The following is a 12,224-nucleotide window of genomic DNA, read 5'->3' as shown; positions in this document are numbered from 1 at the left end:
CCCTACTTAAAACCAAGGTTTTAAATTTCGACAGAAATCTGAGATTTCGGACTGAAATTTCAGGTTTCGGTTGAGAATGAAATCGAAATCTGGTGAAATCGAAACAGTACAAAATTTCGATCGAAATTTCGTTTTCCCCGAAATTCGGGCCGAAATTTAAGGGATATCACCAAAAAAATCTGATTTTTATTCTTTATTAAATATTATCCCGAAATTTCAGCCGAAATTACCGAAATTTTGGCCAGGATTTCGGGCGAAATTTTCTGCGCAATAAATATGCCTTTATTTTGTTTCGTGGATTTCGCCCGAAAATTTCAGTCTCGGTGAAGACCAAAACGCTCTCCGAGACCGAAATTTAAAACCTTGCTTAAAACTGATGTGATCCTTTGTTCTATTTCTCTCCCGTCTATCACATCTCTTGTTCTTCTTGTTTAAGGAGAACAATGGTGTCAATTCCATTATCTACATCATCTCCAGTTTGGAAGAGCTGTTTATTTCAAATCTTAGTTGTCAATTCCATTTCATTTCATCTAAAATGGACGTAACGTCCCTAATAGTGTGAATTCTGGTACATTAAAGGTAGAGGAAACATACCAGTCCGAGACTTGTTCTGATCCAGCCCATTTCTGTTTGTTTTGTCTGTACTGAACGAAACAGTATGAAACACCCAGCTTCGCCTAGAAACATCCTTTTTTTTTTTGAAAAAATACAGAAAACCCCCCAATGATTACTTTTTGTTTACCATTTTCAGCCTATTTTTAACCTTTTTTATGGCTACTACAAATAGTAGAATCCAAACCTGATGATAATCATCAATATGATAAAGGCCCTTGCTCACCAACGTACTTCATTTTAGGTTTTATTTGCATTCTTTCTAGTTGAGTGATGAGGTGTGATTTGTGAGAAACTTGGACAATTCAATCTTCTTTTGTCATTTGTAATATTTATAGTTAGCACTTACCATTCAATATGATTAATTTTTATTTTAGTTCCATTGATGTATTGCATTAAGTTTGATGTTTTAAGTAATAAAATGTTTATTTGTGTTAAATTTGGTTGATCTAATGGTTCTTATACTTTTTTCCTCTTTTTGATTTTTTTTTCAATTTCAATTGTTCAAATAAAATTTCTTCGGCCATAGCATCTTTTCTTGAATGGAACGCTGAAGGAGATGAAATACTGGTATGTCCCATCCCACCGACTAAAATTGAACACCAAACAAAACACTATTCTCATTAACATGTTTTTTTTAATCTTTGAGATCTTGTGAGCTGATCATAGTTAGGTTGGTCTTTATGCGATCATTACTCGTATGATGATAACTATGAGCTTTCACCACAATTTCATCTACCCATCATTTTCTTCTTTTATGCCAGTGATACATTAAAAGCAACCAAGAAAGGCAATGATATCAATTCAAAAACCAAAAAGTAAAAAAAGAAGACGCAAGAAACAAAGCAAGAAAATAGAACGAGCAAATTTAAAGCACCTGATATTCTACCAAAGTGATAATTCTCTATGAAGATCCCCATAGTTGGCAATTTGCCTTGCAGTTTCCTTCTCTATGGATGTGGAAAAAGGAAAATGACCCCGGACCCTCTCCTTCACTTTCTTTGCATATTGTCTTCTTTTGAATTTCTTGCATATAATATTTTCTTTCACACCTATATCCTTCTTGGTTGGATGAACTTGAGTGCACTCCGGACAATAGTTCGAGTAGTGAACCTTCTCTTGCCATTGATAATAGATGACTCTTGCTTTTATCCGTCCAGTTCAAAATGGGCCCATTTTCACATTCCACATCCCTTTCCAAGTTCAAAAAATTGTCTCCAAGATGAGTTAGAAAATCTGGAAAAATCTTTTCCTCAATGAAACTCATTTGCAAGCTCCTTCTTGCAACACAAATTGATATGTGTTGGTCAGCTCGTGTATATCCTTCAAGAATGCACACAATGAAGGTGACCTCGAAGTCCCATCAATAGCAAAGCGATTCTTTAGGCTTTCAGTTCATGTCCGTACGCTATGCTACCAGTTTTATACTTTTATTGAGTTACTTGTAGCTTGTGATGCTCTTATCTTATTTTTTTCGTTTTTTTTTTTTTAAAAATTGGACAATCTAAATGGAGATTCCAGAATACAATTGACCAAGAAAAACATTTTCTACAACTCTTTCCTCGTTTTGTTGTTCCACATGGTAGTCTTTTCCTCCCCTGCCTTAATTGGTTATGTTGTAGCCCATGCCATTATAGTAGCATATCAAACAATTTTTTTATTTTTTGATTCTCTCTTCTGAATTTCTTCTTCTTGTTTTTGTGTGTGTGTGTGTGTGTGTGTTTGGGGGGGGGGTCGGGTTAAGCTGAAGGTTGTGTGAACCACTAGTAGGTTTATTTAAAAAAATATTGAAGTACATTCTAGAGTACTATTTTGCTCTACTATTGTCATACAACAAGGAAAATAAGAAATAGACATTATCCGATCCGTGATATTCATCTCCTTCACTTTTTTTGTGTTTGCAAGAGGTTTAGTTCACTTCAATGATGGAATCTCCAAAAATGGATCTGCATATCTCAGATGAATGTGATAAGATAAAAAAGGCATAATTCAGAGATTCAGGAAGAGAGAGAACCAAGGAGGATATCTTATATCAATTTGATTCCCATTTTTACATAATATATATAGTTCCCAGTTTCCTTTTGATAGCCTCCCAAACTTTGAAAGCTTTCTGTACAATATGACTATTAAACCAGATACTATGGATCCAGTCCTCTTTTGTATAATTGTCCTGGATTGAATTCATGCACTTGCTAGAGAGTATAAACCATATGATGGAAGAGTCGAAACAGACATCTTTTGAATTAGGGATAAAGATAGCATCCGAAAGAACCACAAAAGAATTTTGAATTTGAGTCCCACTCGAAGTCTCAATTCTTTGATTGTAACTTATATTTCTTCTGGAAGCAATAGAAGCATAAAATACTTTTGAATTTGAGTCTCCTAAATTCAACCTCTTTTGTCTAGATTTCTGCCTCAACATATTCTCTTCATACGCACAACTTTAACAAATTGAGATGTGTCATATCTGTCATTTCTATCTTTGTCAGTTAATGAATGGTCCATAGAGCATAAATTAAAGTTGATTGAACCACATCTAATTCCTTTTGAATCTGATGAAACATAATATCCACTCTTCCAGAAAATGTTTGAGTTCTGAACCAACCAGTTTGTTGGATTGCCAACCACACTAATACTCTAAGCACGTTCTACTGCTTCAGACAGGGAGGTGTCTTCTAACCACATATTTGTAAAATCTGAAGGGGTTTAGGTCCCTTACGAACCTCATTTCCATGTTTAATGGCCAGATTAGTATGATCTGATATATCGTCATTTACCCCTTATGTGAGGATAAATTTGAGGATATTCTTCAATAACCATGTTGCAAAAGATTGAAACATATTGAGATACACTAGTACTTTTTGAGGAAAGTTGAAGTGGATAGAGTATAGACTGAGGAAATGTATGCAATTTAGGATATAGTTCACTTGCATTGCTACGAAGGGCATACCTAAGGAAAGACACGACTACCTTTCAAGAAAGTTATCGCATACATAGATTGTGCATCTCGATCGAGGGGAGCTTCTGGAAAGCAGCAGCGTTTTTGTTTCATTTATTAGTGTCCTTTTCCACATTATGTTAAGGTTATATTAATTATTTTTAGGGGAAAATACAGATACACCCCCTCAACTTTTTGACATTTTCAACGATATCCTTGACTTCAACGACACCCCCTTAGTTTTCAATATTGCTTGTTACGTGACGGGGTGGACGGGAGCCAAGAAACTGTCTGGGTGTCTTTGATGAATTTTGAACTATTGGGTGAAAAGTCAGGGGGGTCTACATCATGGACGGTGAAAAGTCAGGGGTATTGTTGATGACTTTGAAAAGTCAGGGTTATCGTTGAAAATGTTAGAAAGTTGAGGGTGTGTGTGTGTGTGTGTGTGTGTGTGTGCTTTATCCACAATTAAGCTCAGATTTTGGGTTTTTGACAACATGCCCCATTGTCACATTCTATGTGCCTATTATCCGTTTCAATCACAACATATTTTAAGTATATTAAATTTCCATCAAAATCTACATATCAGATTAACATAAATACCAATATGAACTTGTGGGCTTCATAATATGCATATGTTCATTGAAAGGATGGCTATGAATCAGTGTTAAAAACAAACATGAGCGCACATGTATATAGGTGTATAAAGTCCAACTACGTAGATGATCACCATTAGGATAAATCCTGTGATTAACATTGGCTCCCACGAGTAGATATGTGTGTAATTATGATCATTGTATCCGACAGACCATAATGTGGCAACCCACATGGTCTTGGTCCCGTGCCGAGAAGACATACATCCCTTCTATATAATTGAGGCTTACAAAAATCAATGCTTCAGCTTCTCTGGGCTGAAACCTAAACAAGGGCGTAATAGATCATGAGACTAGTAGCATCCAATCAGGGTGGAGGCCACTAGTGGGTCGGGCTTGTGTTTGTCATTCGGATCAAGGTCAGCATTCACGTGCATGTTGCGATGTGGGGCCCAAAAAATGGTCGTTAGGAAAAATCATAATGTTCTTTCTCTTTTCAACATGTTTCATATATTGTCTGGTTTCTTCTCATTATGAATAATACAAAACTGATTGAAGGTTAATCGCAACAAAACAACCATTTTGTATAAATTCTTGGAAGTTATGAGCTGCAGCACTAGTTGACCTTCCAAGAAAGATACTTGCATAATCTTTGTTCACACGATGATATCTCTTGCATTATAAGCATTGCGTAAATTATGTTTGCTGTTTTCATTCTGCCTTCGTTTCCACTATTCCAATGTTAACTTCTCTTGAAAGTATCTTTCCAGGTCCAGCTGCTTTTAGACCACGCGCACATGCCACATCAACGTATACTCCTTTGATTGAGAAGGGCCGTCCTGTGTTGCAAGGCTTATTGGCTATTGATTTCTTGGCAAAGGAGGTAACATATTCTATTGTTCTGAAGGAACTGCTTCTATGCTTTATTGAGCAAATTAGTATCAACCTATGTTACAAAAGTGTATGGAAATGTTATTTCTTGTTTTTTAAGATTTTGTTACTGTATTAGTTTATGGACTACCTAATTAATACGTTGTGCTTTAGGTGCTTGGTTGGGCACACACAATGCCTAAATATGCTGGTGAACTTGTGGAGTATGTTCAAACTTTGCTTGAACGTGCTTACGAAAGATGCCGAACATCGTACATGGAGGTTCGATTCACTCTATTAAATTTTCTTGTTGTTTCAATGAATTCTTACCCATATTCCTATTACGAATTCTTATTGCTTATTACAAATTATCATCTTTCTGGTGCTTTTTCGAATTCTACCGTTGCTTTCTAAAATTTGGAGTTTGGTTAGCAGGTTTGATTGTTGCTACTTTTTATTCCATGCACTTTTCCTTGTACATTATAGTTTAGGGCATTTATGCATCTCGAAATGTTTGTTCCTAGCTAGTTTAGATCGATTGCATATCGAATTCATTATACACGTGATTCTTTAAATAAGAACCCTTAGTTTGAATGACTGATGGTTATCACTTATCACTAATTTGATTCAAGCAAGGTTCATGAATGTATACGCAGTTTAGAAAAAAAAGATTTGGTAGAAGACGTTCAATCGAGACCCCATAAGTGGGCACAAAAGATTCCATATTAGAGAGTTCCCTAGGATGTCATCATGGCATTTTGTTGACCTCAGGGTCCCACATGTGTTGGTTTTGGATTAAAATTTACAGGATGGGTTTTGCATTTTTGATGATCTTTGTTGGTTTAGTTAATTTATATATTTTGTTGAGCAGGTTTTGGCGAGTCTTATAAATGAAAATGTTAATTGTGTTATGGTGTTAGAACTTGTGAAGCTCCATACTTGGGAGGTGATGTCCTTGGGTTTTAATAAATTTAGGTCCGAGTTTGGTGGAGTTTGGGAAATGATGTAATATCCCATTTTGATTAACGGATGAGTTGTGAGCCAGACCCACATTTTGTCCTTTTTTTTGTTTTTATGTTATTTCCTTTTATTTTAGTTGTCCTTGTATGTGGGTCCCACTCGTTTCCTTATATTTACCATGGGGAATTGGGGGGGGGGGGGGGGGGGGGGATTATGCTCATTTTATGTTTTCACTTGTTTTGGACGTGAGAGAGTGGGCTGCTCCCATATCCTAGTTTCTAGTGCTCCAGGAGGCAAGGCGCCGAACCTTTCTCTTGTCGAGAGTACCCTTCAAAGGTTGATCCATGTTCATGTTGTCGAGCTTTTCTAGATTTGCTTTTATATTCGTGGTCCATCTTTCAAGCATGTGAGGTTAGTAATTTCTGGGACTCTTTTTTGGGAAATTTCTACAGCACTTTGAATCTGCAATCTCTGCTATTTCGTCAGCACTTATTTAATATATTTGGGTTCCTCTTTGCTGCAATATGTTGTTGTTCATTTTGCTTGAGTTCTTTAAGTGTTCTATGGAAAACCATCCACCATTGTTCATTCAATCCACCATTGTTCATTCAATCTGGATTTTATCAAGGTTATTACAATGGTATCAGAACCATCTTCCTGTCATTATGTGAGGGTTGTTAATGCCATATTTCAATCACAAGTATGCTACCCTAAGAAATAAAACCAATCCTAGTTCTGAAGACCATCTAAAAGAAGTTTCTGATCCGATTTTTGGGGATTCTGCAGCAAAAACTATAACAGATCCAACCGATGATAAGTTTGATGCTATGCTGGAACTTTTGGCTCAAATATTCAAGAAACTCGATCCGAAGAAAGATTCCCATTCCTCCCCATACCAAGGAGAACCATCGAATAAGGCTGCCTCTCAAGAACGGGTAAGCTGGAACTTTTGGCTCAAATATTCGAGAAACTCGATCCGAAGAAAGATTCCCATTCCTCCTCATACCAAGGAGAACCATCGAATAGGGCTGCCTCTCAGGAACGGGTGAGCAATAGATCTGTTCGGTATACCCATTCACCGCTTCCCAGACCCTCAAAACCCATGTTCATTCAAGGGCAGACTTCTCACCAATTGTCTGATGAAGTGGATACCTTGTTTGCAGTATATCAAGGAAAATCTGATATTTTCAAGAGTGTGGTAACATTTCAAAGTTGCTTAGAATTTATGGAAAGAAGATCATCAAGGGTAATCAATACGATGATCATAGTTGTCAAACTCTTACGAGTTGTACGAGTCAACTCTCGCGTCGGGTCGAGTCGCCGGGCTTTCGAGTCGAGTCGCCCATGCGAGTCGCCTCTGTCGAAAACTCTTACGAGTCATGTCGAAAACTCTTACGAGTCATCTGGTGATTCTTACGAGTCGCTCCGAGTCGAGTAAAAAAACTATGACTCTTACGAGTCGAATCGAGTCGTTGGGCCTGGGCTTTCTTGCTTTGATGGTTGAAAACTTGGAAGTAGGAACTTAAAACTTAATTATTTTTGTAAGTTACAAGCATGTAGTTATTTACTAGTAAAATGGGGCCCCCACGCCATCAAAACATGAGATGCAAAATGGCGTGCTCCAGTCAAATGCATAGGTTTGGGTTGGGACGGTGGACACCACCTTGTCAATAACATTAGGGGTAAAATGGTGGCCCCCACTTTCTGCATTGGTTTGGGTAGAGACAGTGAGCCCCACCAATCCTAGGCATGGTCATTAAATATTGGACCCCACCCCATCATAGCATGAGGTGTAAAATAATTAGTCCAAACCATTAAAAAAAAAAAAAAGGTTGGTCCTACGGTGTATGCATGGGGTTGGAGAGAGTTGATGGGCTCAAAAGTTGGGAAATGCTAAAAAGTTGGTCCTACGGTGTATGCATGGGTTTGGATAGAGTTGATGGGCTAAAATAAGCACAAATACTGAAAACTGCAGCAGAAATTGCAATTAACTATGTTCGATGGAGTTCGGGGCTTGTCGTCTAGAACTTGGTTGCAAAATTTGCATACCACTCCCAGCCCTATGGCAGAAGAGGATAAAATCCCATTTGCCACATTACACTTGGAGGAAACCTGGTTTTAAATTTCCCCAAAACGACCGAAATGTTTTCGTTTTCATCTCCACCGAAGCGAAATCTCAATGAATTCCTTTCACATCATTATTTCCGTCAAAATTCAATCGAAATGTTTGGAATGACAAAAAAATTGGAAAGATGTTATGATTTGCAATTCATTTCATTAATGCAGAGAATGTTATTTTGTAGGCCACATCATTGTACTATACAACAAAGTAACCATATCTTATGCATGGGATAAGATCAATAATACCTCGTAATTCTGTGGGGTATTGACATAGAGTTGAGGTCTTTGGAGGGGAGACCGGTCATTGCACTTTTTTATACTTCATTACATTGTACTTTTTCATTGACTTTACTGTTCCAGACATACGCGGCAATGCATGTCACTAGGTGTTCGATGTGATTAAGCAGTTATGGATGGCTTTCTTGCTTATGTGATGCTTCTAAGTATGTATTTCAGTATCTGTGCTTATTTTAGCGTTTCCCAAAGTTTCATCTTAAAACTTCATCATTTGCTTATGTTTCCATACGTTTCCGTGAATTTATAAGATTTCCACTGAAATCAAAATGTTTTGGTTTCCGTGCCAACCAGAACCGAAACTGAAATTAACTTTGGGAGGGAGTTCCTTATGTTTGGTGGTTCCACTGGTTGACCAGACTAGGCCATGAGGCTGCTTGCATTTTTTACGATTTCGTTCAATGAGTTTTGGACAGATTTGAAAGGGAAAATGATTCCTAATATTTCTGAAGGAAGGATCGCATTCCTTTTCATCGAGGAACTAATGGAGCTATTAAGGTGTCTAGTCAAAGCTTTCAAACCCCACACTTCAAGATGCAATCATGAAAGCGATCAACATAGAGCTTTAACAACTCCTCGTTCACCGACGTTTATCTCTCAATCCACCCAAACCGGTCAAGTGGGGCTTTTTCACAAAATGATACCCTTTTCAGAGGAAAGATCCTTTGACACTAAAGCAAAATTACTTCACAAAATCTACCCCTCAGCTACAGAAAAACCCGGGAGCAGCACCTCTGGGGAATAGGAATGATGAAGAGCTCAATGACTTAAGTATTTTTTTTATTTTGATTGTAATTCACCAAGGAATCCAGGCCATCATTAGGCAAGGGCCAAATCCATTACATAGAAGTATTTTTCTGATAATAGGGAATCATTTAGGGAAGAGGAGCCTCTGAGGAGGAGGAGCCTGTGGATCTATTCCACGAGGTCCACTACCCCCAAATTTCAAGCACAATAGCTACTCTAAACAGCACAAACAAGTTTCTTCTCATTAAAGTAGCTGGTGAAGAGTTAGGGGGAACGAGGAAACAATAATTGTCTTGGTCGATGGTGGGGCTACTCATAATTTCATTGACGGAAGCTTTGTGGAGAGGAAAGGGTTGAAATCTGAAAAGTTTCCGTCTTTCAACGTGGCTACGAGTAACAAGAGTATTATTTCACGTGATAGAGTTGTAAAGCATGTGAAGGTGACATTCGAACGGTACTTGGTATCAGACGACTTCTTTGTATTCTCCATGGGAGGAACCAGACATGGTGCTTGAAGTACCAACCATTGGATGCTCCAATTAAAATTCAGATCCAATGAACATGAGGGTATCCTACTTGGGACAAGGAGAATGGAGCCCCTGAAGTTTCAGCAAAAAGTGTATGGAGAGATTTCTAAAAGGAAAACAGGTACTATGGGCAACCAGCATCTTTATGATGAAAGGTATGCATTATCCCACTAATAAACCAGTCCGTTATCTTTCTGAAATTCAATTATCTTGGAAAAGTATGATGATGTTTTTCTGTAGTTCATGATGAGTACTATAACACTCAAATTCTTATTTTCTTGTTGAAGCAAGAAAATGTTCTCAAGCCACTGATGCACAAGTCATATATTTTCATCAGATGAATAGTATCAATTCTAGTTTTCCATACCTCTTGGCCTGTGTCAGGAAACGTCACATTTGCATCAGCTTATTCTTCCATACTATTCCCCAACCGGCAATCCTCTCCAAGCCACTCTTCATACTTACTATAAGATCCACTGGATCCATTTATAGTAAAAAATATTAATTTTCATTTCGCGCGGTGCATTACCTTAGCATATTGAGCCCATAGAAGGTAATTGGGCACTTACAGCTTAAGAAAAGTAAGTTGCATTCTTTGCATCTCCATGATATTTGAAAAACTTGATTTCTTTTCATTCATTCTAGGGATTCAAAAAATCAGAATGGCAACTGGTGTATAACAACCTTAAACCCTTAGTGAATAGGGACACAGTGACACAATCTTCAAGAAGGAAACACTGTCTGCACAGAGGCAGCAAGTCCTTGCAAAGGCACTACAGTCGACATAGACAGCAGAGTCCATAAGAAGATACAACAGTCCACATGAAAACACCACTCTGCAAGAAGGAAACAAAGTCCACACGGGGCGACAACGGACTGCGCGAAAGTAGTACAGTCCTCACTTAAGACACTACAGTCCATACGAAAGGCAACATAGTTCACAAGAGAGCAACTGAGTCCACACATTGCCCTCATGGTGGCAGTACAGTCCTCACGAAGGTAGCATAGTCTGCAAGAAGGCCACACCACAGTCCAAATGTTCCACCACAGTCCATCTGAAGGAAGTACAATTCACACAAAGGTAGCACAATTCACACAGAGGCAGCACAGCCCATGCAAGGGCAACTCTATCCACACAAAGTGGGTCCACACTCCATACAGGGCATCGCAACCTTTCATTGCAGAGTGTTGGCATATCTGTTATGGAACTTACGCTCTTATTTATCATAGGAAGATGAGTACTTTCAATGCTCCAAACTAGGGCAGAAGAATGTAGAGAACCCTAATGTTTCCTATATGCAAAGAAGAGAGGAAAACCTAAGTTCTGCTCGGACTAAATATTTCGAAGAAAAAAAATGGGAGGAAAGATCGGTCTAGGGCTTTTAAGAACAAAACACAGGTTAGGCTTCTATGGGCTAGAGGCAGAGAAGAAGGTAGAAGGAAAGTAGAAGAAAGAGAGAGAGGATGTAGTTCGTAGCGTTTGAAGTCCAACACTTTACATATTGTCACTTAACATGAAATCGAAAGTCTTCCATTAGGGCAACCATTACGATGGATCCCATCCTACCTGCAGATAATCGTATGAAACATAAAGAATACCATAAAAATAAGCGTAAACTACACTGCCTTAACAAGGTGAATTGTTTGACTCTAAGGATAGGGTGGTTTTCGCTTTTGCAGGTATTTGTGGCTAGGCTAAGGCAATTGTTGCAGATGTTAAGGCGGTGAGGTTTGGTCGGAAGTGCTTGGCAATCTTTGGGTGCTCCAACACCTGGATTGCTTGCAACTTTTGTGTCGCTATTAATTGTCTTAAGTGTGGTTCAAAAACCTCATTGGCAGTCATTATTTGATACAATTAGTGAGGTGATGAATTTTCTGTTAGGCTTTCTTAAGTAAAGATTACCTCGTGTGGTTATTAATTGTCTTAATTGTGGTTCAAATCCTCATTGGTGATCATTATTTGATCTATTTAGAGAGATGATGACTTTTCTCTTAGGCTTTCTTAAGTAAAGATGATCTCGTGTCGCCATTAATTGGCTTAAGTGTGGTTAAATGCCTCATTGGCACTGATTATTTGATCTATTTAGAGAGATGATGAATTTTCTATTGGACTTTCCATCGAGAAGAAATTCCAAGACTATTAGATTAACCAAACATGATGGTAGCTGTAGAGAAGTGGTTTTTTGGCTTCACATGCCTGTATTATTCATGTAAGGTTTATTATTTCACTTCTTTCTTGTCTTTTCTGTTTTTTTTTGTTTCTTAGCTGTTTGGGGACCTTTTTAGGGCTTTTCTCTCACTTCATATTCTCCCCTTTTGGGCTTTTTTTATTTAATAGATATCTGGTGTAATGGATGACCTAAACTCAACTCAACTCAACGAAGCCTTTGTCCCAAACTAGTTGGGGTTGGCTAATGAATCCTTTAGAAAATTTTCATGAAGAAGGTGTAATGGATGACCTATCATTCAAAAAAAAAGTGTAATGGATGACCTAGCTGATCCTAGTGGAAAGAAGTTATGATTGAAGAGATGAAAGCACGAGGCAATAATAAGACATGGGCG

The 12,224-nt window shown here is 38.0% G+C and overlaps 1 protein-coding gene across 1 annotated transcript in view; it reads left to right on the top strand.

The window, feature by feature from the left end:
* SEC8 (subunit of exocyst complex 8) overlaps positions 1–12,224 on the top strand; it is an 87,107-nt gene that overhangs the window by 37,139 nt on the left and 37,744 nt on the right. Inside the window, exons 17-18 of the mRNA XM_077361632.1 lie at positions 4,914–5,026; positions 5,188–5,295. Coding sequence (XP_077217747.1) covers positions 4,914–5,026; positions 5,188–5,295 — 221 coding nt within the window. The remainder of the gene's footprint in view (positions 1–4,913; positions 5,027–5,187; positions 5,296–12,224) is intronic.

This window comes from Tasmannia lanceolata, unplaced genomic scaffold (assembly GCF_043159265.1).
Source record: "Tasmannia lanceolata isolate RefF3 unplaced genomic scaffold, GAP_Taslan_0.1 ptg000019l, whole genome shotgun sequence".
Classification (NCBI taxonomy): Eukaryota; Viridiplantae; Streptophyta; class Magnoliopsida; order Canellales; family Winteraceae; genus Tasmannia; species Tasmannia lanceolata.
The sequence above is the reverse complement of the archived record's forward strand: the minus strand, read 5'-3'. Positions and strand labels throughout refer to the sequence as shown.